Source organism: Solanum stenotomum, chromosome 7 (genome assembly GCF_019186545.1).
Source record: "Solanum stenotomum isolate F172 chromosome 7, ASM1918654v1, whole genome shotgun sequence".
Classification (NCBI taxonomy): Eukaryota; Viridiplantae; Streptophyta; class Magnoliopsida; order Solanales; family Solanaceae; genus Solanum; species Solanum stenotomum.
In genome coordinates, this window is record NC_064288.1 from 17,983,206 (window position 1) to 18,009,699 (window position 26,494).

At 31.4% G+C, this 26,494-nt stretch overlaps 2 protein-coding genes across 4 annotated transcripts in view; both read left to right on the forward strand.

Annotated features, from left to right (window-relative positions):
* The first annotated feature begins 1,567 nt into the window (after positions 1 to 1,567).
* Positions 1,568 to 26,494, forward strand: part of LOC125869700 (agamous-like MADS-box protein AGL104) — a 224,144-nt gene continuing 199,217 nt past the window's right edge. The window contains exons 1-3 of the mRNA XM_049550153.1: positions 1,568 to 1,820; positions 1,929 to 1,982; positions 2,105 to 2,123. Coding sequence (XP_049406110.1) covers positions 1,639 to 1,820; positions 1,929 to 1,982; positions 2,105 to 2,123 — 255 coding nt within the window. The 5' untranslated portion in view covers positions 1,568 to 1,638. The remainder of the gene's footprint in view (positions 1,821 to 1,928; positions 1,983 to 2,104; positions 2,124 to 26,494) is intronic.
* LOC125871901 (uncharacterized) lies at positions 3,608 to 6,228 on the forward strand. Of its 3 annotated transcripts, XR_007447053.1 has the most exons (7): positions 3,608 to 4,055; positions 4,208 to 4,307; positions 4,909 to 4,974; positions 5,076 to 5,141; positions 5,240 to 5,289; positions 5,547 to 5,736; positions 5,866 to 6,227. XR_007447053.1 is itself a non-coding variant. In XM_049552608.1 (6 exons), exons 3-6 carry the CDS (start codon positions 4,296 to 4,298, stop codon positions 5,980 to 5,982), a joined length of 369 nt encoding a protein of 122 aa, XP_049408565.1. In that variant the 5' UTR covers positions 3,608 to 3,846; positions 3,994 to 4,055; positions 4,208 to 4,295; the 3' UTR covers positions 5,983 to 6,227. The 3 variants fall into 3 exon arrangements, 1 of the variants encoding a protein (XP_049408565.1); XM_049552608.1 differs by lacking the exons at positions 4,909 to 4,974; positions 5,076 to 5,141 and having other exon boundaries at positions 3,608 to 3,846; positions 3,994 to 4,055; XR_007447054.1 differs by lacking the exons at positions 3,608 to 4,055; positions 4,208 to 4,307 and adding an exon at positions 4,351 to 4,566 and having other exon boundaries at positions 4,653 to 4,974; positions 5,866 to 6,228.

Below are 26,494 nucleotides of genomic sequence, written 5' to 3' on the forward strand. Positions count from 1 at the left end.
GTCAGTTAAAAAGATATACATGCCTCAAATTTTGAATGCGTCATCGTTAGTACATAAATGATGCATTCTTAGTTAGCATGTCAGAATAATAAGCTAATCCAGTAATTCAGTTATGTCGTATTATATACATATTCCAGTTGGGAGTATGCTTAGCATCGAGAGGACTACGGTTCAACGTACCCTTAATGTCCCAGAACTACGTGCCCCCGTAATATTATAAGTCCCATTTATTGGGCATCATACTTAGTGATCACGCCAGTCATGCCATTATACCCTTTGCAAGGTATATTGGGTCCTCCCGATGAGGCGTATACATCGGTCTCCACATTTAGCTCACATGGTTTTATGTCATTTAATAGTAGCTCTCACAGTTAGACTTTACTGCATTTGACCAGGTTTTCAGTTATATTTCAGTATTCAGTCTCAACAGTTATGTATTTGGTCATTGCATTCAATTTTAGTTCATCTCTATTTATATATCATTATTTTCATCATGTTCAGATTATATCAATTCTCAGTATGCTTTGTTCCTTTATATGTTTTGTTCAACTTTTATCCTATCTTGCATGCTCAATACCTTTCAAGTACTGATGCATACTCCGCGCTACATCTTTTCATGATGTAGGTTCAGTTCCTTAGCATTCAGATCATGCGTAGATCGGTTCGCGATCCATACTAAGCAGCATTAGTGGTGAGTCCTCATACTTTGAGGACAATAGACATGTTTTCAGATTTAGTCTTTCATTTCATTTTCAGTTTTTAGGGTTAGTTGGGGACGTGTCCCAGCACTTCTAGTCAGTTACAGGCTTTTCATACATAGTATTAGATTCAGCTTTAGCTCTTAGTGATTGTTCAGTATCACTAATCTCTTATTCAGTTTTATAAATATTCAGACCAGCTTTGGGTATTCCTCACTATCAGTAATAATTGATTTAGCTTCCGCATTAGTTCATGATTTCATAGATATGTTCAGTTTTGCTAATGATATGCTAGTTAGGGTTATCTTGGGGTCACTCGTGATCCTAGGTCCCGTATTTACGTCAAGGGAGTAGCCTCAGGGATTGACATATTCACTCTGTTAAAAAAAGAATGACTTATTTTCTTTTTATTCTGATAAAAAAAGAATGACCTGTTTCACTCCGTTAAGAAAAGATTGACTTATTTTCTTTTTATTTTGATTAAAAAAAAAGAATGACCTGTTTTCTTTTTTGACAATAATTTAATTTGAACTTTTCAAAAGGTATATTTTAAGGCTACAATATTAAAGAACATTTTTGCATATGACATAACACTAATTTAAAACCACAAGATTGAAATATTTGTTCTTAATTTTTGTGTCAAGTAAAATTAGACAATTATTTTTAAAATCGAGTGAGTATTATCAAAAGGTCCTATTCATTGTGATAATATAGCATTTATTAACTTAATAATTTAGCATTTAATAACTTGACTACGATCATGTTTGGATGAGGCTGACCTACTTTTTATTTAATACTTATATTTGATCCAAATAACTTTTTTGAGCTTATAAATTAGCTCTTTTGAGCCTTCTCTTTCTGTCATTGCATTGTTTGTACACTTCAAGCAACACTCTATGCTATTGTTTCTTCCAAGGGTGAGAAGAGACTCCCTTGAAAGATGGATAGAAAAATTGAGATAAAAAAAATTGAAGACACGAATAAATGTAAAGCCGCCTTTCCTAAGCGATGTAGTAGTTTATTAAGGAAGGCAGAAGAGATTGCAATTTGTTGTGATGTGGATGTCTTGTTTGTTGCGTTCTCACCCTCTAATCGAGTCAACAAATTCTGTAGCCAAAAAAGGTATTGCAGTTACAGTACCAACAAAACTTACTGTTACGTCATGCTAATTATTAATCTATAAAATGATAAGCTAGATTAATTATTCTTACTAAATTGTTACTTTTGTAGAATTGAAGACATGCTTGAACGCAATATTAAACTTCCGGTTGAGAGGAGATTGACGTACATTAACTAATTAATTCTAATTTTTTTAGTTGAATTTTTTATTTAGTTATTAATCAGTAACTTATATACTGTAGCACTAACTTATGAGTTTTTTTGTTTTTTTCTTTTGATGGGGTTAGTCACATGGGCGATGTTAAGGTACTTTACTCTGTCACATGTTCATTATCGATATGTATTTGCATGAATTTTCTATTTTTAAAATTAAGTCTTGTGCCTATTAATGTTAATTAATTTGTATAATCTTTAAATGAATGTGAAATTAATGGAGTATGAAATGAAAATTAGTACTTGTTCCATTTACATTTAGTTACCTTTCTTTTTTTAGTTTGTTGTTAAAAGAATGTGTCATGTTAGATTTTGAGTCTAACTCATACTCTGAAACCTAGATCAAAAAAGGATAATTGCTCAACCCTTGTAAGAATTATTAACCCCAACCCCTCCACACCTAGATTTTGACATTATTTATCCGAGATTTCATTTATCTCCCCCCCCNCCCCCCCCCCCCCCTCTTCATCTAGACATTCTTTGTGGGGATTTAATTTATCACCTCACCCTCACCTCCATGTCCAGATCCATATATTCTTTATTTGGGATTTCATTGTCAAGTCTAGAGCATGATTTCCAGACCACAACTATTCTTAATTCTAAGGTCCACATCAGTTTTGGATCTGATCATGTCAAGTTAGTTCACGATGATCCTAACTCACACTTCAAAAAACATTTCAAAGAGAGGAAGATTGTATAAGTCTTATAAAGAGAAAAATATTTCATTTAATTCCCGATGTGGGATATTCAATTAATCCATCAAGATACTCATTTTTTTGACAGCTCTTTAGATTCAACTTTTTGTGTAACATGTTTATGATCATAAAATTAAAGGATATTTTCACTCCTTCTACCTCTGATCTTTAGTTTAAAACCATAGGATTAAAAAATCATTCTTTTGATTTATTAAACTTTATGTCAATACAAATCAAACAGACAAGTTAAAATGAAGTCAATAATAATTAAGAGATTCTAAAAATGACATCCTCAAAATTACCGAAATACTAAATGATTTTTACTTCATTAAATATAACAAGTTTGTCTTTTTTTTTTAAGTCAAAAAGGGCATAATTGAGAAAGAGTTGTAATAAAATTTAATTATTGAGATCAATTTTTCTCACCATTACTAATATTTTTGGGTATATAATGAAGGAAAAAGTGGCCAAATTGAGTCAATTGAACAACATCAAGAGAGATGTTAGCAAGCTACAGCTTCTTGATAAACAGTTTGGATCTCTTATATTTTTCTTACTCCATTTTTGGATCAGTTTATTGTCTCTCTATGATTATATTTTGTTCAAAGTTACTTACAAATATTGTAAACAAAAAAGTATATTTATAAGGAGATTAACAAATGATAATAATTGAATAAAGAGAGAATTAGGAGCTTTATTTCGAAAAGAAAACATTGAAATTTAGAAAATATATTGTGTATAAATGAATAAAAGATTCACTCAAATAAAAATTTATTATAAAATGAAAATATATAAATGATTAAGTATAAAGAGTGAGATGCACATAATCTTACTCCGTTTTTTATGAGGTAGAAAGTTATTTTCGATTGATTTTCGGTAACCCTCCTCCATTATGCATGCTTCAGATAGACAATATAAGAGAGCTTAAAAAACTAACATTATATAAGTTTTACACTATTTTGATTTATTTAAATGTACTTAGATACTACAACCAAGTACCTCATACTTGATTTCTTTTTTATTAAGTGAAATTTCTCTTACTAATGAATTAACCTTTTTCATGATGCCTTCCTTAGGATGTTTCAACCTGCTGCTGGTGTCTTAATTTCTAGAGGATCGAGGTAAGCATAACTTAATTTGATATCTCATAAGTATTTTTTTAATTAAGTGAGACATTCAACTACAAATTAATAATAGTCTTAATAAATAAATGTTAACTAATGAGTGAAATTGATTAAATCATTTTAACTTAAAATTCTTTGATGTAGAATTTGGAGCTGCAAATCAAGAAGTGCACATTGGAATTGCAGATTGTAGATGCTAACATAAGGTCATTTGATTTAGTATCATAAGTGTTTTCTTTTGTTGTTATTCTTAATTATAACATTATGGTTTAATACAACGACATCACCTTAAACATTTATTGAGACATTTAACTTATCTTCTATTTCAATCGTCTAAATTGTCTAACTTGTTCTATAGGGACTATGTTCCAGGACCAGAGCAAGTGTCTTCTCTTCATCAACTCTCTTGGTGTGAGAGCAACTTGCAAAAATCTATCCAAAAAGTTATGGCTAAAAAGGTTTGTTATTTCACCAAAAAAAAATTCTTTATTTATCGTTGAAGAATTATGTGAAATCACAAATTTCAAGAAAACAATTATTTTTCTTATAAATAATGCATCAAATCAACTATTAATGGTAATCAATAAAATTTTATTAATGTCTAAATAATTTTGATTAGATGGAATTGGAGAAACAAGAAAAGATGGATGTTCAATTTGCTGCACAACAAACAACTCCTCAACTATTTGAGACAAATAATTGGGTTAATCCATATAGGTCATTATTTTTTTTCACATAATATTTCTTTACAAAAAATTCTTCTCATTTTTCCTTTTTAGTTCATTATTTTCTTTGTATTTCAGTACAAGTATCCCAAGGAGCATATATCAAGATTGGATGAACAAAGAGAAAAGAGTAGCAAATAGTTTTTGCAATTACACATATACCCCTTCTTTTGGAAGTTCTTCACAAAGTGAGAACATACCATTTTTTTCAAATTCAAAATTCATCGCCTAGTATCCCGTTGCAGGTAACACTTTTTTAAGAATTTAGTAACAAGAATCTCTAAAAGAGATATTTAAAAAAAATTAATGTTATTATTTTTTATCCGCACAATAGAGCCAACAACAAAATATGGTGGTAGATGTCCAGCAAAATTCAACACAAACATTTGGACAATCACCGGTACATTAATATTCTTCAAATAATATTCCTTATTAAGATCTCCTTAAATAGGCGAGATATATTTTTAATTTTTTTTATATAATTATTTTATCCGAAAATAGAGCCAAGAACAAAACATGGTGGTAGATTTTCAGTATAGTCCAACACAAACATTTGGACAATCATAGGTACATTAATATTGTTGAAATATAATTCTTTGTCAAAACATAACCCCCCCCCCCAACCCCCCTTTGTACTATACTAATCAAGTCATATGTTTTTACAGGCACAAGTGACTTTGGGTGAAACTAGTGAGAACTCTCTCATAAAATTCTGGTAAAATTTTTGCGCTTCTATTAGTTTTCTTTCAAGAAGCTTTGATTCGACAGTATATTACTATTCACAGGATTATATTTCTTTTGTTTAAAAAGAATGATGACATTAGAATTATAACGTTCAATGCATCTGAAGTCCATATGAGATTAAAATATTATCATAAAGGAGATTACTAAAATAGTAATAATATCATCTAAAATAAGTCAAACAGAATATATTTTAATATTGATGTTGGTATTGTTCTTTTACTATCTCAGGCATGTCTCAACTTGGAATAACAACTTGAATGATCCCTCACAATTAGGGTTGGAGATTGTCCATTCAAATTGGAATAACAACATTAATAACAACAACAGTAACAATCAGATCATTCAACATAATGATCCTTCTTCCATTCAAATTGATGCAATAACTCCTAATGTTAATGGATTTAACAATTCAATGGAGGTTAGTACGTTCAAAGTTTTATTGTTATTATTATCGACTAATTAACTTTATTTGTTTTTTCTATAAAATTATTTTTATTATATTATTCATGAAAATACACACTTCAAATGGTGTTTTTACAATGATCAGGAGAATATCATGGAAAACAGTAAATACTTTGCTGAAACAACACCTGAGAATGATGCATGCAAATGGGATGATATCGATGCTTTCCTCAATGAAGCTTTGAATGAAGAAGACTTCTGAAATTTAGATTGATCAACCAATGAAAAAAACTTTTCTTTATCTTTAGTCCATTTAAAAGATCACAGTCTTTTGATATTTTAGTTTTATTTTACTTATATCAGTATGCAATATATCATCTTAATGTTAGTAGAGTGGCCTATCTAAGAATATTCGAAATAAATTGTGTTAGCAATATAATATGTATTAATACTTCTTATTATTGTCCATTTAAATTATATGGAGGTTTTGCAACAAGCTTGGAAACAAGTGGAGGGTTACCTCTATGGAGGTTTCATTTGATTTAGAAGGAAAATTGTTGACATATATATGCTATAATTCCTTTTTAAACCTGTTTAAAACGTTTCGATAACCTTTGAACATCTTTGTTTAAAGCATAGTTATATGAATTTATACCTTGAAACAAATACTTCATTCAACTTCAAAAGTGATTTTGATAATGATTAGATTGACTTATTATAAATGTTTTACGCTAAAATTGCATTTACGAACTTGGTGGTATACTTTGAGTTCTTGCTTAATGATTTTACAAGATAAGAGTCATCTTTTAAGTAATTTACAAATTTGAGGTTGCAAAATCATTTCTGATTTAACACACATGAGTTCTTCATGAAATTATGTATAAGACATACTTAGGCCTTGAATAGAGTTCAAAAGAAACATAATATCTCTTAATGAATCTGAATTTTCGTGATGACCCTCCAAGTCATTCCTCTATTACTGTCTTTTTTTCATCATTTAGAGCATCTTGTAGTGATCACAAGTCATTTATGAAATACTTGGAATGAGAGTTTGGTCACCTGGTCGTTCATTTTGATTATGTGAAAGTTTATGTATTTTGGAGCTTTTGAAATTTGAACAGTTGACTTGGTCAAAAGTTTAGAAAGAAGACAGCCTCAAAATATAAAAATAAAAGTACTGTCACTCCATGTGCCTACACCCTACACGTGGTCGGAACTCGAGAACCATTTATGATCCCCAAGCAAACCCTTGACCTGGCTGACTACTTAGCGGAAGACTCATTCAAGCTATAATAGGCTTAAAAATAGAATTCAAAACATTCAAACTCAAAGTAAATACTCAACTCAAAATGTCTGGAAAATACTCAATAATATAACTATAATAGTTTGCAAAAAATATCTCAAGGAAAAGTAAATACTGAAAGACTCTTCAACTCTGTCTATCTATGAAGCCTCTAATGTTTAAGACAGGCGTCAAGAAAAGACCCACGACGCCTCAAAACAACTAAACTGAAAGTAAATGTGAAGTCCTCCGAATGTCAAAGAGGCTCCCAAAGAGCTTGTTGGAGTGTAGAGTGATATCAACGAAGCACTTATTGATGATTGTAAACACTTGTATTTGTTTCATAAAAAGATGTCGGTCGAATGACATCATTATATTTAAATGTACGATTATGTAATATAGCTGAATAACAAATAATTGAACTGAAAGGCCAGAAATATATAAGAACTATACTCAAGCAAAATGTAAAGAAATAAAAGACTTAAATCATTTAAATCTTTACAAAATACATAGTCATCTCTAAACTCAAACATATAATAAGTGATATATAAAAATAAACTTTTACTCTATTGGGAGATTTTTTAACCAACACCATCACTATGAGTTACATGAAGATACAACGTCTTATCCACCCTGCCAAAACATTCCTACATCGTGTCGAGATATAGAACCTCTCAACTAAGTGGATCCACTAAGCTCTGCCTGAATGCATTAAGGATTCATCTAAAAAGTATGACCCCATACCCATGTTGGCAAGAAATGGTTTATGGGGGCAGTGAGTTGTCTGAACTCTCTCCTATATCAGTGCTCAATACCACTTCCAATAACATATACTTTTGCTCAAATGAATAATAACATATTTTTTCTCTTGTTTGAGATAATTGCTCAAACTATCCTCTTAAAAGAGTAATTGCTCTGTTTCTCTTTAATCAATGTAAAAATAGTTTGGGTTGAGATAATTACTCAAAAGGGGTCCCTTTAAGAGGTAAAAGCTATGTACTCAATCTCTCTGACAACTCTTTTAACTTTTCTAAAAAGGTATTCTCTTTCTTCATGTATAAAAGAAACATTTGGGAAATACTTAGTTCTCTTATACTCTTTCTCAAACTCCTATTTACTTCCTCAAAACTCTGTTTAAAATACAAATGTTACGTTTCAAAATTTCTCAAGATTTATAGTTCAAAATAGGGTTCATGCTAAAATATAGACATGAATGAATCAACTCAAGGATCTTAATAACAATATAAAAAACTCAATACTCAGAACTCAATGATACGAAGAATACTCAATTCCTAGGGTTCATGCTGAAATATAGACATGAACAAACCAACTCAAGAATATCATTACATAACATATATCAATTCAATAATCAAGATCGAATTTCAAAAAGAATCAGGAAGTCAAGAACTCAAAATCAACTAATTTAAGGAATACTGAAATCTAAGGATCAAACCGTAAATTAATCTTTTAATAATTTGAAAGTAGATGCACGACGTGAAGACAAACTATTCCAACACTATGATAGCCTTACATACCTGGAAGAATGAAGTTCTTAGCGAAATCGATGAAAATTGAAGAACGCTTGAACCCTAGTTTTTCTCCTCTTGGAATCTTGATCTAATGTCTTGATGTTTTAATGAACGTAAAATAATTGATCATCACTTTTTAAGCCCTTAATTAGGTGTATAATATCGTGGTTTAGACTTAAAATAGAGGTTGCAACAACATTGTTTAAGTACCAAACGCATAAGGGAATGACCAAATTGATCCAAGATAACAAAATTGTCGCGGGGTCTTAAAAGGGAGGCTTCATAGACAATTTAAGGTTTCACAGTCCGTGAAACACTTCAAGGGCCGTATAGCCGGCTGTGAAGCTTCACCTATCCGATAGGGCTTCACTAAAATAGGCATAACATTTTACTCCAAACTCGAAATGAGGCAAACATGGTGGCATTGAAAAGAAGACTCAAAGACCTTCAATTTGAGAGGTAATGAGCCAACTAATTTGGTATGTGTGGAGAGATATGGTTGTTTGAAGTTGACCCCAGAAAAATATCATATTGAAACATAATCGGTATCAAAGCTTTCAACTCAACTTTGTGCTAGGGGATTCCATTAACCTTAATTCATATCCAAAATCATTCCCACACTAAAGAATTGATCATAACACCTAAGAACAATTAGGAATGACTCGGTATGACCTTATACGCAATTCAAGAATAGTTTGAAGCTCAACTTAGAAATTTTTGAAGTGTTATAGTATCTCCCCCTTGGGATCATTTGTCATAGAATGTTGGGGAAAAGAGTTACTACCACTACCTCTCTTGACTTTTGAGCTTGCCTACTAACATAGGCTGGACTGATTGATTCTAATAATTTTTAAACTGGACTAGAGCACATAAGTCATGAATGATATAAGTTTGAACATAGTCAAACTCTATATGAAAATATCATACCTGAAACAAAGGTATTAGGGCATGAAGTAAGAATAGGACCATTATGCCTTAAGCAATACAACTGCTAGTTTTCAAGTCTAGCAACTCCTCTAAACCATGCCCTCCTTTATGGATACCTCCCTTCATTAGTTGCAACTCATAACTCCTACAAGGGTTTATGACTATTCTTGCCAAGGTCTAATTTGAATTGTTTGCTCTTAATATGTTCAAGCCTAATCTCTAAAACACAAGATCCTAATTATGAGAGGTTTGGACTAATTTAAACCACAAGAATCAGGTTTTATGACTCTATAGGAAATCTCATCCCATGAATACTACTCCTTATTACTACATTCATCAAAACTCTGAGTCCTAATCAAGAAGCATGTAATGCATAATGTATTCATCCACATGTAACAACACCATATTCAAGCTTAGTACTATATCTAATCCACAGATTCCTACTAACCAATCCTTCTAAGAATTCCTCCTCCTCTCGTCTTATCTATAAATTTAAATTTTACACATTACTATCAAGAACTAACTAGCTACTCTCACTTAACTATTACTCATAGTAAAACATCATTCATCCTTCCTCCACGTTTATAACCTTAGATGGAATAAGCACACTACCCCTACAAACATAAGAAACATCAACCTTCTTCTTCTATCATAGCTCAACTACTATCATCAACATCACCCTCTAACTAAAAATGATCACTGAAAGAGCTTTAGGGAGAAATATCATAAGCACTATTCATTTGAGACATCTGATATAAGAATATGTATGACATAACATTATGTTGCTAGACATTGAGAGTAGATCATGAATTTGTGATATTGAGCATACTATGAGACATGAGTTTTTATACGAATATGTTCAAGGCTAATAACTATAAGTTTATGAAGTAAGATTGAAATCAATGGGCTAAAGTTTTTTCCCCTCATTTTGGGAACTTATCATAGATGTTCATTTGTCTAAAGTGTAGGAGCATAGGTCATGAATGCAATTCTGATATTAGAAACATCAATAGCATATTGTAACAACTAACTAAGAGGAATACACTAGAGTATGAATGGATTGATATATCACTTTAACTCTTTCTGAACACTACTATATAATTCTCAAAACTTGACTAGGTTTCTCATCTTATCATCTCCCCCTTGGGATTGAAGCTGGCAAGTTAAAGCTCTAGTTCTATTTCATCATCTCTAAACTGGTCTACATTCCCTTTACACTCATACTTGGGAAAGGCATATCCTATGGCTACTGAACTCTCCATATGCAGGTACTAAGATTCCTTCTAAGACCTCTTTCTCAAATACTTCTCTTAACCTTTTTTAACACATACATAAGTCTTTCTATAATCGTTACCCGCATTGACTATATTTGATCCCCTCGACCAAAACTGTAAGGGTAACAAAATAATGCTTACTTCAGCCTGCTCACCATTGATAGCTCAACTATACAATCTAGGCTCACATGAAAAATCATGTACTTAATTGGAACCTTGTCTGACTACATCAGATCTCAGGTACACCACTTAATGTTCTTTCTAATCTAATGATTTAGCCACACTCCCTGATCTCATTTAAGAGTCATAACACCACACTTGTACAACTCTAAAAATTAACACCATAATTTCTCACCTAATTTATGTCAAACCTACTAGATCAGATCTTAAAATTAACAACATGACCTTCATGTTGTCATTCTTTTATCATGACACTCGTCTCAAATTCAAGCTTAGTGTCTAGTACTAAACACATAAATAAATATAATTACTCACATATTATACTAACTTATGAATACTAAATAAAATTAAGAAACACTTCGCCACTACGAACTCATGACAAGTAGTCAATCTTTATCTCGTAGTCCACTTACAATTTACCATCACATTCCATTTCACAACTTAATTACTATTTACCAATTCACAATACATTGTTACCTAATTAGTTTATAATCCTCTAAGTATCATGGGGTTATCACTTAAAAATCATAAGTCTAGCTTAGATTTATCACCTTATAACTACTCTGTTCTTCTATTCAACACTGATACTTAGTTTTCACTAACACAATGACACATTGGCATAAACTCCCTTCTGGTTAAAGTATACTTGAACTTATCCATACTAGTAACTCTTACTCTACCTTCTATCATGAAATCTACACAAACTCATCATTTCTTAGTATACCAAGGGGGAAAATCCTCATTAATAACTTACTAGGTGCATGACTGCAACAACATAATTTGTCTCATCACTATCTTCGTTCCTTAGATTACTATATCTCTACATGTATTCTTCTAACTTTGGGGACTTTTACTACTACTGCTTATAATACCATAACTCATACTATCGTTTTGGGTTAAACTACTACCAAAGCTCTAAGACACATTTCCCCATAAGGGTCTCAACTAAAATAAGGTCTGGAGAGTAGAGTTTGGGAGTACATCTCACTTTTAGCTCGAACGTATGACTCATATGAATAAGAGTGCATTCTTTCGAATTTCAAGACTTAAGCTTACTCATGGGCTTCTCTCAAGCCCTTCTTTAGTCTCATGACTTCTTGAAGACTTTTTCTTAGAGTGACTTATCGATAAGGGTTTGGGCTTTTATTTTCAACTACCTTGAGTATGAGGGGTAGTTGAATGGATTTGAAAAATGCACGAGTTTGAATATCTTTCTTATGACACAGTTCTATTGCACGATTTAAAGTATGGAAGAAGTGAAGGTTTTCTTAAATGTGTGCAGTCCCTCATTTATAGAAGCGGGGTCCTCAAAACAATAAATAACATCCTTATGACATGACTTCATAGACACACTTGTACACCTGAACGATGTGCTCTGATACCAAGCTTTTCACGCCCTAAAACTACACCTTAGAAGTGGTCATCACTTGAGAACCATTTCTGATCCCAATGCGAACTCTTGACTTGGCTGACTACTTGGGAAAAGACTCATTCAAGTGGTAATAGGTTTAAAACATAATTTTGAACATTTAAACTCAAAGTAAATACTCAACTCAAAATATTTGTAAAATACTCAATAGCATAAGTATAATAGTTTGAAAAAAGGCATCTCAAGGATAAGTAAATACTGAAAGACTCTTCAAATCTATCTATCTTGGAAACTAATGCTTAAGATAAGTGTCGGGACAAGACCCACGATGCCTCAAAATAACTAAATTGAAAGTAAATGTGAATTCCTCCGTAATTGAAGGAGGCTATCCAAGAGCTAGCTTGAGTGTGGAGTGATTTCAACGAAACGTCTGTTGATAACCCTAAACACATGTATCTACATCATAAAATTATGGAGGTCGAATAACATCAGTACATTTGAATGTATGAGTTTGTAATATAGGTTAATAACAAATAATTAAATTGAAAGGACTTCAATAGATAAAAACTATACTCAAGATATATATAAAGAAATAAAAGAGTTAAATCATTTAAAGCTTTACAAAATACTTATTCATTTCTGAACTCCGCCTAATAAGTGATACATATTAATACATTACTCTATTGGGAGATTTTCTAATCGACAACCATCAGTAAGAGCTACGTGATGATACAATGTCTTGTCCACAATGTTAGAACTGTCTAATATCATGCCGGGATATAGAAACTCTCAACTAAGTGTGTCCACTAAGCTTTGCCCAAAGACACTAAGGATTTATCTAAAAAGTATGATCATGTACCCATGTTGGCAAAACATGATTTATGTGGGTGGTGAGTTGTTAGAACAATCTGTATTTTGTTGCTCAAGACTACTCCCAATAATATATATACTATTGGTCAGATGTATAGAAACATATTATTTTTCTGATTTGAGATAATTGCTCAAACTATCCTCTTAAAAGAGGTAACTACTCTGAAATATCAATGAAACTCATTGCTTATTTAGAAAACAAGGTTTCTCATTACTCAATTTAAAAATACATTCTAGGTTGAGATAAATACTCAAACGGGGCCTCTTTCAGATGTAAGTGTTCTATACTCAATATTTTTGATTTTTTTTTTAACTTTTCAAAATAAGTATTCTCTTTCTTCATGTTAAAGTGTGTCATTTAGGAAATACATAAATCCCTTATACTCTTTATCAAACTCCTCTTAATTTACTCAAAACTCAGTTTAAAACATAAATGTTGGCTTTAAAAGATTCTCAAGATATGTAACTGAAAAGAGGGTTCATGGTGAAATATAGACATGAATGAATCAACTTCAGGATCTCAATAACATTATAGAAAACTCAATGCTTAGAACGAAAAAAACTCAGAACTCAATGATACTATTCATCTCAGGAATACTCAATTCGTAGAGTTCATGCTGAAATATAGACATGAACGAATCAAGTCAAGAATCTTAATGCATAACATATAACTATTCAATAATTAAGAATAGTATTTCAAAAGAAACATGAACTCAAAAACTCAAATTTAACTCATCTCAATAATACTCAAATCTAAGGATAGAACAGTAAATTACTCTTTTAGTAATTTGATTGTAGATGGTGGGCATGAGGATGAACTAGTCCAACATTATGACAACCTTACATACTTGGAAGAATGAAGTTTTTGGCGAAATAGATGAAACTTGAAGAACCTTTTTTTCCACTTGGAACCTTGCTCTAATGTCTTGAAGTGTTAATGAACATAACATAACTTATTAACACTTTATAAATCCTTAATAAGGTGTAAAGCACTGTTGTTAAGGCTTAGAATAGGGGTTAAAATGACGTAATTTAGGTACCAAACGCACATGGGAAAGACACAAATAACCCAACTTAAAAAACTGGCGAGGTGCCTTAAAAGGAAGGTTTCACGGACCGTTTATGGCTTCACGGTCCGTGAAACACCTCAAGGGTTGTATAGCCGGCCGTGAAGCTTCACCTGCACGATAGGGCTTCACTAAAATTGGCATAACATTTAACTCCGAACTCAAAATGAGGCAGACTTGGTGGCATAAGAAAGATGGCTCAAAGACCTTTAATTTGATAGATATTGGGCTACCTAATTCGTTATGTGCTGAGAGATATACTTTTTTGAAGTTAGCCCAAGTAAAATCTCATAATGAAACTCAATCATTAAGAAAACTTTAAACTCAACTTTATACTAGGGTTTATACTGACCTTAATTCATTTCCAAAATAATTCCCACACTTTAGAATTGACCTTAAAACCTAAGACTAACTAAGAATCCCTCAGCACAATCTTATACACCCTTTATGAATCATTTGAGGATTAACTTAGAGTTTTCGGGGTGTTATATAAAGTTTTGTTACCTCAAAAGTGTCAATTTTGGTCTAGAAGGACCTCTCGGATTTAGAGTTTTATGGGATCACCCCTAGCCCCCTTGTGGTATTGTGCTTAAAATAAAATCTAGGTATGGACCCACTTTTTATCGAGATGACCTTAGTTGAAAGTTTTAATATATCTGTCAAGTTTGGAAAGCCAATTATTTTGGGTAGCATATATTGTTTGCATGCACAGGGTTCCAATAAAATCTCGAGAACCATATCATTGGTTTAAAAATTAGGCAAAACTTGCTGATATCAGCTGGTGCAACCACTTTTTCCTGTTCGCGTTCACAGGCTCCTAGTCACGTTTAGGGTGATCAATGGTCTTGGTCTCCGTGTTTTCGAGGTCTATGTTGCATTTAGAGAGACCTGGCTAGTTTGTTAGCGCATTCACGGACCATCTGCCACATTCACGATAAATGTAGTGTGTAAAGGGTTGTTATGAAATATAGTGTTATTTATGGTAAGTTAGCGACAATTAATTGAATAGGTAGATAAAAATAAGCTTTTTGTATCCAAATGGTCTTCTCTTTCTACATATTATAAATCCAAACCCTAATTTCTTGAGTCTTTCTCTAAGTTTGAATAACCAAATATAACAGTTACATAAAAACATTCATTAGTTTAAGATACACATGAACAATTGATGTTGTATGTGCAATAGTTGTTAACATCTTCGTGAACATACCTGGTTCCAAAAAACACATGTTAGTTTAGAGAGCACATGAGTAATTGTCGTATGAGATAAATTAAAACAAACTAAGAAGAAAAGTTAAAACATTGTCTGTAAGTGATATATAAATATGAGAAAAGACGTGTGGACGTAAAATTCCCTTAAATTATTGAACATAAATCAGTGGAACTAAAACTTCGACTAAGAAAAGGTATCTTATTTTCTTATTTCAAGAATCAATGATTTCATAGTGTGTCTTTCACTTTTTAAAACAACCTACAGAAAATTAACAATTTCTTTTTCATCGGGCTCAACAACTGTAGTTTATGAATATTGTTTGCACATGGAATTTATATTATCTCTTTGTTATTAATATATTCAAAGTTTTGCACTATTCTAAATATAAACCCTAATCATGACTTTAGGATAACCATAATTGACATCTTTAATACACATGTTGCCTGGAAAAATGAGTCACTTTAACACCCGAGCAACTATCGTTGTACACGTGACAATAGTTTTCATCTTCTAAATACATGTCACTAAAAATGCACTTCATTTAGAAAACATGACACAAATAACTTTTGTTGTACGCATGGCAATTAATTACATATCACGAATATATACCTATTACAAAAATGTGCATGTCTTCTAGGGTACACACAAAAAGTTGTCATACATGACAAAGTGATGTGACGTTTCTCTTTGACAAAGAAATATAATTAGTTTTCATCCTTTTTGGGGTTCTTCTTTATTTTTTCCTTATTTATCTAATGTTAATTTTTTTTTAAAAAAAAAACTCCTTTAACTCTTGTAACACCCCAGAAAAAAATTTTCGAACTAAGACTTGAACCATCCTTCATTGTGAGTAGGATTTACCGAGGAATTAAAATTTCTTAAGTTTTAAGTTCACTAGATGTAGCACCTTGAGTTTCAAAAAGAATTAAATTGGAAATAGCAAAATCTGAAATTTTGCAAGTTATGCTTAAGTATGAGTTTTGGGTCGACTTCAAACAACCATAACTCCTAGCTCAGAATGAATTAGGTGTGCTACCAGATACCCTAGCGAAGATATTTGAATTATCTTTCCAACGCCGGGGAGTTTGCTAAGTTTCGAGGTCGGATGAGTGAGATATGACCTTTTGAAGATAGGCTGTCCAGTTAAGGAAAGTTAGCCGAAAATAAAGAGGGGTATTTTGGTCTTTTCCTTACCCAACCAGATTTAATTCGTTTTTAGTAATATTTTAAGGGTCTAATCCTATTAGGTTCAGTTTTATAATCCTAAAATACACCTAGGGTTTTAGTTGAGAATTCAAGAAGAGAAAAGAAGAAGAGAAAAGAGGAGAAAAGAGAAAGGATGAAAGTGTTCGTCGAGATTCTTGCATCTTGTTGCGGATTTTCGCCATGGGTTTAATCCCTAAGAGGTATGTAAGCTTCCATAGTGTTGGGTTCTTTCACCCACACGCCAATCATGATTTATTCAGCATAATTTCGTTCTTGAAATTTATGGATTTAAGTTCTTGATGAGTTCTTGAAGTTTATTAAGTTTTGAAGTAAGATTCTGCTTAGGTCAACTTTAAACGACCATATCTCTTAGAATATTAAGAGTTACGTGAGCCATAACCTATCCAATTAAAGGTAATTGAATCTACTTTCCAACCCCACCAATTTCACGTCAATCCAATATCTGAGTAAAAAGTTATGACTATTTTAGTAACCTATACAGTGCTGTTACGAATTAGCCGACGGGAAAATATTGAAAATAATCGGTTTTTGTCTTTTTACCTCCAAGAAAACCATCAACGAATTTCTTGACTAATAAAAAGCTCAAAACAATCAGATTTTCATCTTCACTCATGAAAATCATAATTTTTGGCTATAGAGATTTTAAGAAACTAACTCGAGAATCTCAAGAAAGGTCTTCTTGATTGTTTACCTTCAAGCTAGGGTTTCAAGGCTTCTAATCAAGTTCTTCTTCAAGATTCTTAAAGATTCTTCAAGATTCTTCAATAATCTTGTTCTTCTAGGTATGTAAGGCTATCATAGTGTTGGACTAGTTCGTCCTCACACCCTACATCTACTTTCAGATCAGTAAAAGAGTAATCTAGGAAACTTTCCCTAGATTTGAGTATTCTTGAGATAAGTTGATTTTGAGTTCTTGAATTCACGTTTCTTTTAAAAGTTATATTCCTAATTATCGAATAGCTATATTGTTATTGAGATCCTTCATATCATGAATCATAACTCTTGAATTCATAATTCAAATTCAAGAGAGAGTTAAGAGTAGAGTTCAAGGAAGCCTTTGAGTTCAATTGTGAATCCTTTGAGATCAACTATCGATTTGAACTAAGTTTTGAGGAAGTAAGTCAGAGAATGAGAAGAGTCACATACATGAGTTTCATAATGTTATGTAGACCTACGAGTCAAGTCGTTCATGCCCATAAATTCCGCATGAACTCCAGAAGTTGAGTATCTTTGAGAGGAGTAGTATCTTCAAGTTCTAAGTCTTGAGTATTGAGTTCCTAATCCCCTTTGAGATTATATTTCTAAGCATGGGACTATTACATGTTACCCATAAAGTCTTTGAGTTGAATTGTTCATGCCCATAATTCCGCATGAATCCTATAAGTCGAGCAGTCTTGAGAAGAGAAGTATCTTTGAGTCTTTGAGTTGAGTCGTTCATGCTTATAATTCCGCACGAACCCTCTGAGTTGAGCATTCTTGAAATTAGTAATATCATTGAAGTTCTTGAGTTCCAAGTATTTGAGTTCTATCTATGGTTATTGAAAACCTTGCATTGAGTAGTTCATGTCCATAATTCGGTATGAACCATATTTTAAGAAGTCTTTTACAAACGTTTTAACTTTGTTTTAAGACTTAAGTTTTGAGTTCAGTAAAGAGTAAAGAGTAAAGTTTGAAGTCTTTTTCTTCAAAAGTATATGGGGACTAAGTATTCCCAAAGAGTTTATAAATGTTTTCACATTTAAATAAGAACGGAAACTGAGATTTCCAAAGGGCCTTCGGGCTAGTTTTCAGAAAAGAGTAATAGCTTTCTAAATGAAGCAAGCAGGGAAACTGAGATTTCCAAGATAGCCTTTGAGCTAAGTTTTTGAGCAATTATCTCAAATCAGCAGAAAGAAGTATGTTTTTAAAACATAAGAGCTAGTATATTTTTGGGAGTAGTATTGAGCACCGATATGGGGGAGAGTTTAGACAACTCACAGCCTCCATAAACCATGTAGCCACCATGGGTAGAAAAGGGTCATACTTTTTAGATGAACCTTTTTCGAAATAGACTAGTGGATCCATTAGGCAGTTCAGGTCCTATACCTTTGGCCGGGTATAGGATGCGCTGGCAGCGTGAGGTAGATCGCTGTATCATCACTATAGCTCTTATGTGATGGTTGTCGGTTAGAGAAACTCCCACAGAAGTTATTGTATTTTTATATACATCAGTTTATTGTATTTTTATATACATTTCAGAGTTATGTTGTATCCTTGCATACACACAGATTTGACAGCATGTTTTTAAACAGTTTGTTTCTTTATATTGCACTTGTTTTAAATTGCTTTATATTGAAATGAGTTCAGTCATATTTAGTTGAGTATTCAAAGTTGAGTATCCAGAGTTGAGTATCCAGAGTCGAATATCATATCTTTGAGTCGAATATCATATCCTTGAGTTGAGTATCTAATCTCTGAGTTGAGTATCTTATCCTTGAGTACTTCTGAGTTGAGTAAGTTTGAGTAGTTGGAGTATTCCTTGAGTTGAGTAAGATTGAAAACAGGCAAGTATGTTTCCTTTTTATCAAGTTTCAAGCTTATGTTTATGTTTTAGAATTCCCCTTACATGCTCGTACATTCCACGTACTGAGCCATTTGGCCTGCATCTTTTCATGATGCAGACACAGGTATTCAGGATCATCAACAGGAGCTTCGTTGATACATCCGAGAGTTCGAGTTAGCTATGGTGAGCCTCCTTGGTTTCGGAGGATTTCATTTACCTTTCAGTTATATCAATTGTTAGGATGTCGTGGGTCTTGTCCCGACCTCCATCTTTATCAGTTAGAGGCTTCATAGATAGTCAGTATAGTTGAGAAGTCTGTATCATTTATTTTATTAAATGTTTTAAAGACTAAAGTTTCCTTTTTATGGCGAGTTGTATATATTTTATTATACAGAGTTTTCTTTGGACTTAAAGTTTGTATTTAAGTTTTATGAACTTTTATTTCAGTTTTTAAGCTTTGTATGCTTGAATCAGTTTTCCGCTTGTAGTCAGCCAGGATGAGGGTTCGCTTGGGGACCAGCAATGGTCTTCAAGTGCCGGCCACGTCCAGGGTGTAGGCTCGGGTCGTGACAACTCTCTTAATTACATTAAATATCAAATCAAAAAGTTATTTTCTTAAAAATCCTTAATATAAAACTTAATAGCCTTTATTTTCATTACTTCCAAAACTGTCACGACCTAAAAACAGACGTGATGATGCTTATTTTATCCCACCAAGACAAGTCAGCATAAAAGCTAACGAAAAAAGGAAATGCATAAGTAAAAATAGAATGAAAGACTAAATACACATTCAATAGCGCATATAACATAAAATAACTCAAATATAATAAAAAAACCTTGTTGTCATGTGTACAAGTCTAAAATGTATTATAATAGATTTGAAGTAAATACAAGCCTCAATGTAATTGTCTTGAGAACAACAAAAAAATAATAAAGGAGTAAGAAGTGTCTCCCGAGATGAAAAACAATTGCCTCACAACTCTCCACAATAAGCGTCAAACGCAGAAGAGAAGAAGGGGTAATTATGATTATCTGCCCTTGTAACCAACACAAGTGTACAAGAAAGAGAGTGAGCACCAAACAATAATGGTTCTCAAAATGTAAACCTAGCAATCCTAAGTAATGCAATATTGAACACAAGTACTCCAACCACACCAACCGAACCTCCACAACTATAAAATGCAATAAAAAATCAACCCAACTTTGATATTCAAACTCAAATACAAAAGAGTACAAATAGAACATCACAAATTGCACCTCAACAACGATAACATTTAATCATCATAGCGGATGAGAATCAAATGAAATGCAATGTCACATAGAGTGATGCATGTTTTTCCTAATGATCATACACAACCGTTGTCTCTCGGTACGGGACCCATGGGGGACTCTTCAGTCTATGCATCTGCCACAGGTGTATTGCCCGATCCCTTTTTCATTTAAATGAATCTGTCACAAACGAGCGACATGTTCCATATATTCACACAATGAATCTGCCATAAACGTATGGCCCGCTCCATAATTCCTCTCATTCTCACAGAGTATCATCACAACAACGGTACAACATCAATGCAAATATGTGCAATGATCAAATATGATGTTGATAATCAACACCAGTATCTAACAACAATTAATAAAGGCATATCATGAAGTGAATCATCATATTCATCCCATTTTTCGAGTCATAAACCAAATCATTCAAACCAATAAGATTCTAATTTTAACCCAAACTTACCATAGCAAGAGTCATTCATAATTTAACAATACAAAGTATACACAAAATCCTTCACCAATTCCCATTACTACCAATCACACAATGAAATACGAGGTTCAATACACTTAACAAAGAGTCTAAAGATCCACTTGCCTCGTGAAATCAAGCAATCACTCTAGTACTTGATCCTTTCCTTTTTGACGGGTCTCCACGTCAATACAATTTAAACAATTATGGGATCACAATAAGAATTTAGAACCAACAATAACCATATCAATGATTTTTTTTAAATCAGGCCCATGTTGGTCGAAAACCCATTAATCAAAACTAGGGTTAAATGAATTTTGATGGACTTGGACTAAGGATTGCAATAGGAAAAAATTACTTGGATGGGTATCTTTTAATAATTAATTAGTGATTTTAGTGATATTTTTTATTTATTACCATTTATAGCAGTACATAGCAAAACTATAATAAATCTGCAATATGTATTAAAAGTGAATTATGTATGCAATATATATGTATTATAAATATTTTTTAAAAATATATTATGCTTTTTTTGTAAGAAATTGACACATTGTATTATAAGTGTATTAAAATGTGTGATAACGGTATAAAACTTGTATTAGACGTGAATAATAAATTATTCTTTGTAATATGTATTAAAATTATATTATAAATGTATTAAAAGTGATCAGGTGAAAAAAAAGTTATTGCTATAAATGGTAAATATTTTTTTAATATAGTATATTTATGTATGTATCCCTTGTTATAGATGGGATAAATTGTTGGGCTTGAGAAAATGGTACAATTAAAGACTTAAGTTAATTAAAATTTAATAAAATATTTATATTTTATTTATGAATAATAAACAAATAATTATAAAATTTATATATCTAATTTATCGGTTCAGTTTGGTTATTTTTGCGATTGTTTTTTTAGTAAAACCAAACCAAATAGTATCGATTTTCAAACTTTAAAATCAAACCAAACCAAATATCGGGTTTTTAAATCGATTTGGTTTGAATTACAGTTTGATTTGATTTTTTTAACCAAAACCATGAACAATCCTAGTGGTCAGTAGACCATCAGGGTACTTAGAAATTATAATTTTGAAGTCGTGGAATAGATTTTGTCTTTAATTTTAATGACCAAGTTGAGAAACAATGGAGGCCCATCTATTGGGATGACGACTGAGATGTGGCACCGCAACACATGTTGCGGCCGCAATGGAGCTTGCATCTCAGACAAATTCCTTAGACAATACTCCCTCCATTCCATATTAATTGAACTTTGGAGGCATTTTTCGTTTTCAAATTAACTTAATTGTTCAGTTTTCAAGACTATTTTTAGAGTGTTCTTCCAATTTTACCCTTCATTTGGATTTTCAATGTCATGACTTCAATAAATTTGACAATAATTAATAAGGGTCAAAATGGAAAACTATGTTCAATTTATGTATTAATCTACTTTTCTTAAAGGGTGTGAAACACCTCAAAAATTCAATCAATATGGAATGGAGGGAGTATATTTCTTATTCTGGACATGTGTTGCGGTTTCATATCTAAATGCGGCCTCGCGTCTTCACTGCATCAATGAGATAGACTCCATGTAAAGATAGGCTTGTTTAAGGCATGCTAGCTGCGGCCACATACACGAACTTGCAGCAATGCATCCTTTTATGTAGGGTCGCATCTCAAGTGTTTCAATTACATTTTTATTTGTTTTGAACTAACCAAATCCCATGTTTGCTTGCTAACTGTTGTGATATATCCCTCCACTTAAAACCATTGTAATTACCAAGCGTATTATATTAGAAGAGAGTGGCTCCTGTAATACATGGCAACACTAAAAAAAGGAGAACTATCGAAGAGACTGAAAAGCGGGAGTATAATGCCTCTGTAAGTCCCACTCCTCATGCACTAGTAGACACCTAATAGCATAGTGAAGATACTATAGGCTTCCCCACAAATGAGATTCGGCTATCATACCCGCTCAAGAGGAGCCTTATTACTGAGTGGTGACTTAGCACTCGAGGGTTATTTGAGTCCTTTCATTGGATTCTGAAGTAGCTCAACAATTGTGGGTGACAAACATTCATAGAAGAGCCCGACATGTTTAATAGACGCTAGTCCAAAATTTTTATGTCTATATAAGGGAAGAGATAGGTGTAGACACATGATTTTTTTATCCTCCATGAGTTTCAACCCATTTTTAAAATTTAAATATTTTTCAAATCTAATCTTTATATTAACTTTAATTTCATTTTGATGTTACTCTAGAAAATTGAAAATCACAAAAAATAGTCTTTTTTTTAGATAATGCATTGATTTTTATTTTTTATTTGCGAGGAAAAACAAAAGTACTTACCCAAATATGTTTTTATTTATAATTATTTTTCATATATGTAATATTTAGGTGTTATTTTATTCTTGAATATCAAATAAAACTAAAAAAGACTAAACTCAATAACATATTACCACATGTTATATTTCATGTCAAACTTTATTGAAAGCATATTCCATTTAGAGAGGAGAATATTCCACTCCTGCTCTCCAAATTTTTTAATCTTATCCAAAATTCATATAAGGATATTTTAAGAAGATTAGACCTAAAAAATAATAGACCATACTACCTCTAAACCTAGTATATAAAATCACCAAAAAAAGAGAAAACAACCACAACAACTAGAGAAAAAGGAAAAAAATAGTAGCTAAAAGAGGAAAAAGAGATCCCCAAGTTCAATTGGTCTCAAAAATCGGATGTAAGTATTCACTCACTTCTATGCATGTCTTTTAGTAATTTTACCTGAGGTATTATGAATTATCAAGTGAGCTAGTTATTTTATTTTGTTGGTTATGGGTTTCTCATTTAATCACCAAGTTGTGATTTTTTAAATTTTATAATCAATGTAAAATGTTTCCATTTATATCACCATGTGTTGACCTTTCATTTCATTTATTCTTTTATTTTTTCTTTACGAGACCTAATCAATAGCATACAAAAAAGTAGAGATTTGTTCAAGATTCATTGCAAAAACTAAAGATAAGAGTAATAAAGGACACAATTAATTTATTTAATTTAGTATTGCAATCTCTGAGATTTTAAGTTCTAAGCAATAGAGCGCATAATTTATCATCTTAACCGATGATTTTGTCATTCAACAATATTCTCTGGCTCATTCTAATTGGTATCAAACTATTCTTTTTGTAATGTTAGAAAGAAACTTAAATTGTTAAAGTCTTCATTATAAATTTTGTTTCAAATTCCTTATATTAGTGCTTTTGCTTCTTTTTTTTTAATCTCTTTTTATGTTCAGGTTTGTGAAGAAAAAGAGAGTGAGCAATTAGTGCAGGCAGTGTTCAAAAAACATAAACAAGAGTTGATAGCTAAGATCTATCTCGGTGAGGATACACATATAGAGTCTTCATATATCGAAGAAAAATTTGAATTACCACTATCATCGTCAGGTTTGTCTTGAGCTATTCTTTTATATGTAAACAAATTTTAAATATAAGTACATTTGTCCAAGATTATTTTTGTCTTCATGTTATGAACTTCCCACAATCCTCCATTATTGCTACTCAAAAAACACTTTAATTTTCTCTTCATCTGTTATTCATAGTATCTATAAAAATGTTGATTAAACTTTTTGCCCTTTCTTAAAATACTCTACTATAGACAAAATTTTCATTTACTATTTTTCTCAAATTATTATTCAGTTATCTTTATGATATTGAATCTTAAAATATATGAGAAGAACGATCACTCCTAATAAATATGGTAAAAATAAATATAAACTAACGTGTAAAAATTTAAGGATCACTAAAATAATGGTAAGAGAAAAATATATGGTACGGTATACTAAAAGAATTAATACGGATAATTAATGTCAATAAAAGGACTCCTAAAAGATATAATAATCTATAATACATTTGAACTCCTTTTCTACTTAAACAATAAATCATATAATAACATGATATTTGATGATATGTATGTTTCAACAACGTAGTATTTGCTTCGCATCTAGTATTAGCTTAGATTTTTGTTTAAGATCAAAATGAATGACAAATTTATGATGGATATTTAATCTATTTGTAATACTTAATTAAATTTATACATTTCAATTTTAAGAATTATTTAATAAATGATTCAAGTTAGCTAAATTTTTATTCACATTTAAGCTAAATCTAATTTCGGGTATAGCTAGTGATTCTCGAAGAATATGATATGAGAAAATCTATTAAAGCGGAGTGTGAATGAACTACTATTATTCACCTTATTTGAAAATTTTAAAGTTAGAGTTGGAGATGGAGTGAGAATTGTGTTGGGAATAACATGTACGTCTAATGTTGATTGAACTTCTTACCCTTCATTAATTTTTTTTTACAATAGATAAAATTGTCATTTACTATTTTACTTAAATAATTGTCATAATTTTTATGCTAATATTTAGGACATGAAATGTAATTAAAGTTATAGTTATTAAACTTATTTGTAATATGTAAGAACTTCTAATATTTACTACTTTAAAATTGACTAAAATTCTATTTCTTAAATATTTTTTATTTGAACTATATTAAAAGTCCTAACATTAAGACTTTAAAATCAAAAGTTTTACCTGATATAAATCTTATTTGAATTATGGTAAACGAATTAAAAATATTAAAGAAAGAGATTCAAATATTTTAAACTAAAATTTTAACTTTCATGTGAAATGTTTTTCATCTGGATAGATGTAATATTTATTTTAATGTCGATTGCTATTATAAAATAATTTTATTATTTTAATATATAATTTTATTAATTGATGTAAGACACATGCGCAAAGCACATTCACTAAATTAGTTCTAATGAAAAACCTATATTAAAAAAGAAGAAGTTAAGATTAGAAAAAAGAACTAAGCAGAAGGATTCAATACTTTTATACATCTAACGATTTGAGATCTAACAATGATAATTGTTAGTAAATCCAAGAAAGTTCTGAAAATTTAACTAAAAAGCATATTTTTACAATAGGGTAATCTGCTGAAGGAAAATTAGAAAATATAACTTGAATGTAAAAGGCGTGTTTTCTAAAACTGGAGTCAAAATGAATAGTACGAGTTGTAAATCTATAGGAAAAGTACATAATGTGCAATTCATTTATAGACTTAACTAAATCACAAAGTAATAAAAATATTGTTGCCTATAGATTATGCCACTTTCTTCTAAAAGTTTCTCAAACATATTTAGACAAACCACCTTATTTTTCCTATTTCCTTTGTAATAGCAAAAAATAAGATTGTACACCAATAAAAGACTAGAATGAAGATGATAAATTTTAAAGTGAAATGCATTGCAACTTTAAAAAAGGGAATGGAAAGACTTCTCAAGAAAGCACATAACTTTGATTACAACGGGAACATGTGTTGTCATTCCTATTTATTCTCCTAGTGGTACACTATAATTTTATGATTCCTCTAATAATTTTACCATAATAGATGATCCCCTAAATCAAAATTTAGAAAATGTTGTCGTTGATCCAATTGACGTGAAGACTTATGTGGCCAATTAAATTACAATTTAATAATTTAATAGAGC

Coding starts and splice junctions, on each gene's coding strand:
- LOC125871901 (XM_049552608.1), top strand. Junction 5,290..5,546: donor AACTCTCTCATAAAATTCTG/GTAAAATTTTTG, acceptor TTACTATCTCAG/GCATGTCTCAACTTGGAATA. Junction 5,737..5,865: donor GATTTAACAATTCAATGGAG/GTTAGTACGTTC, acceptor TACAATGATCAG/GAGAATATCATGGAAAACAG.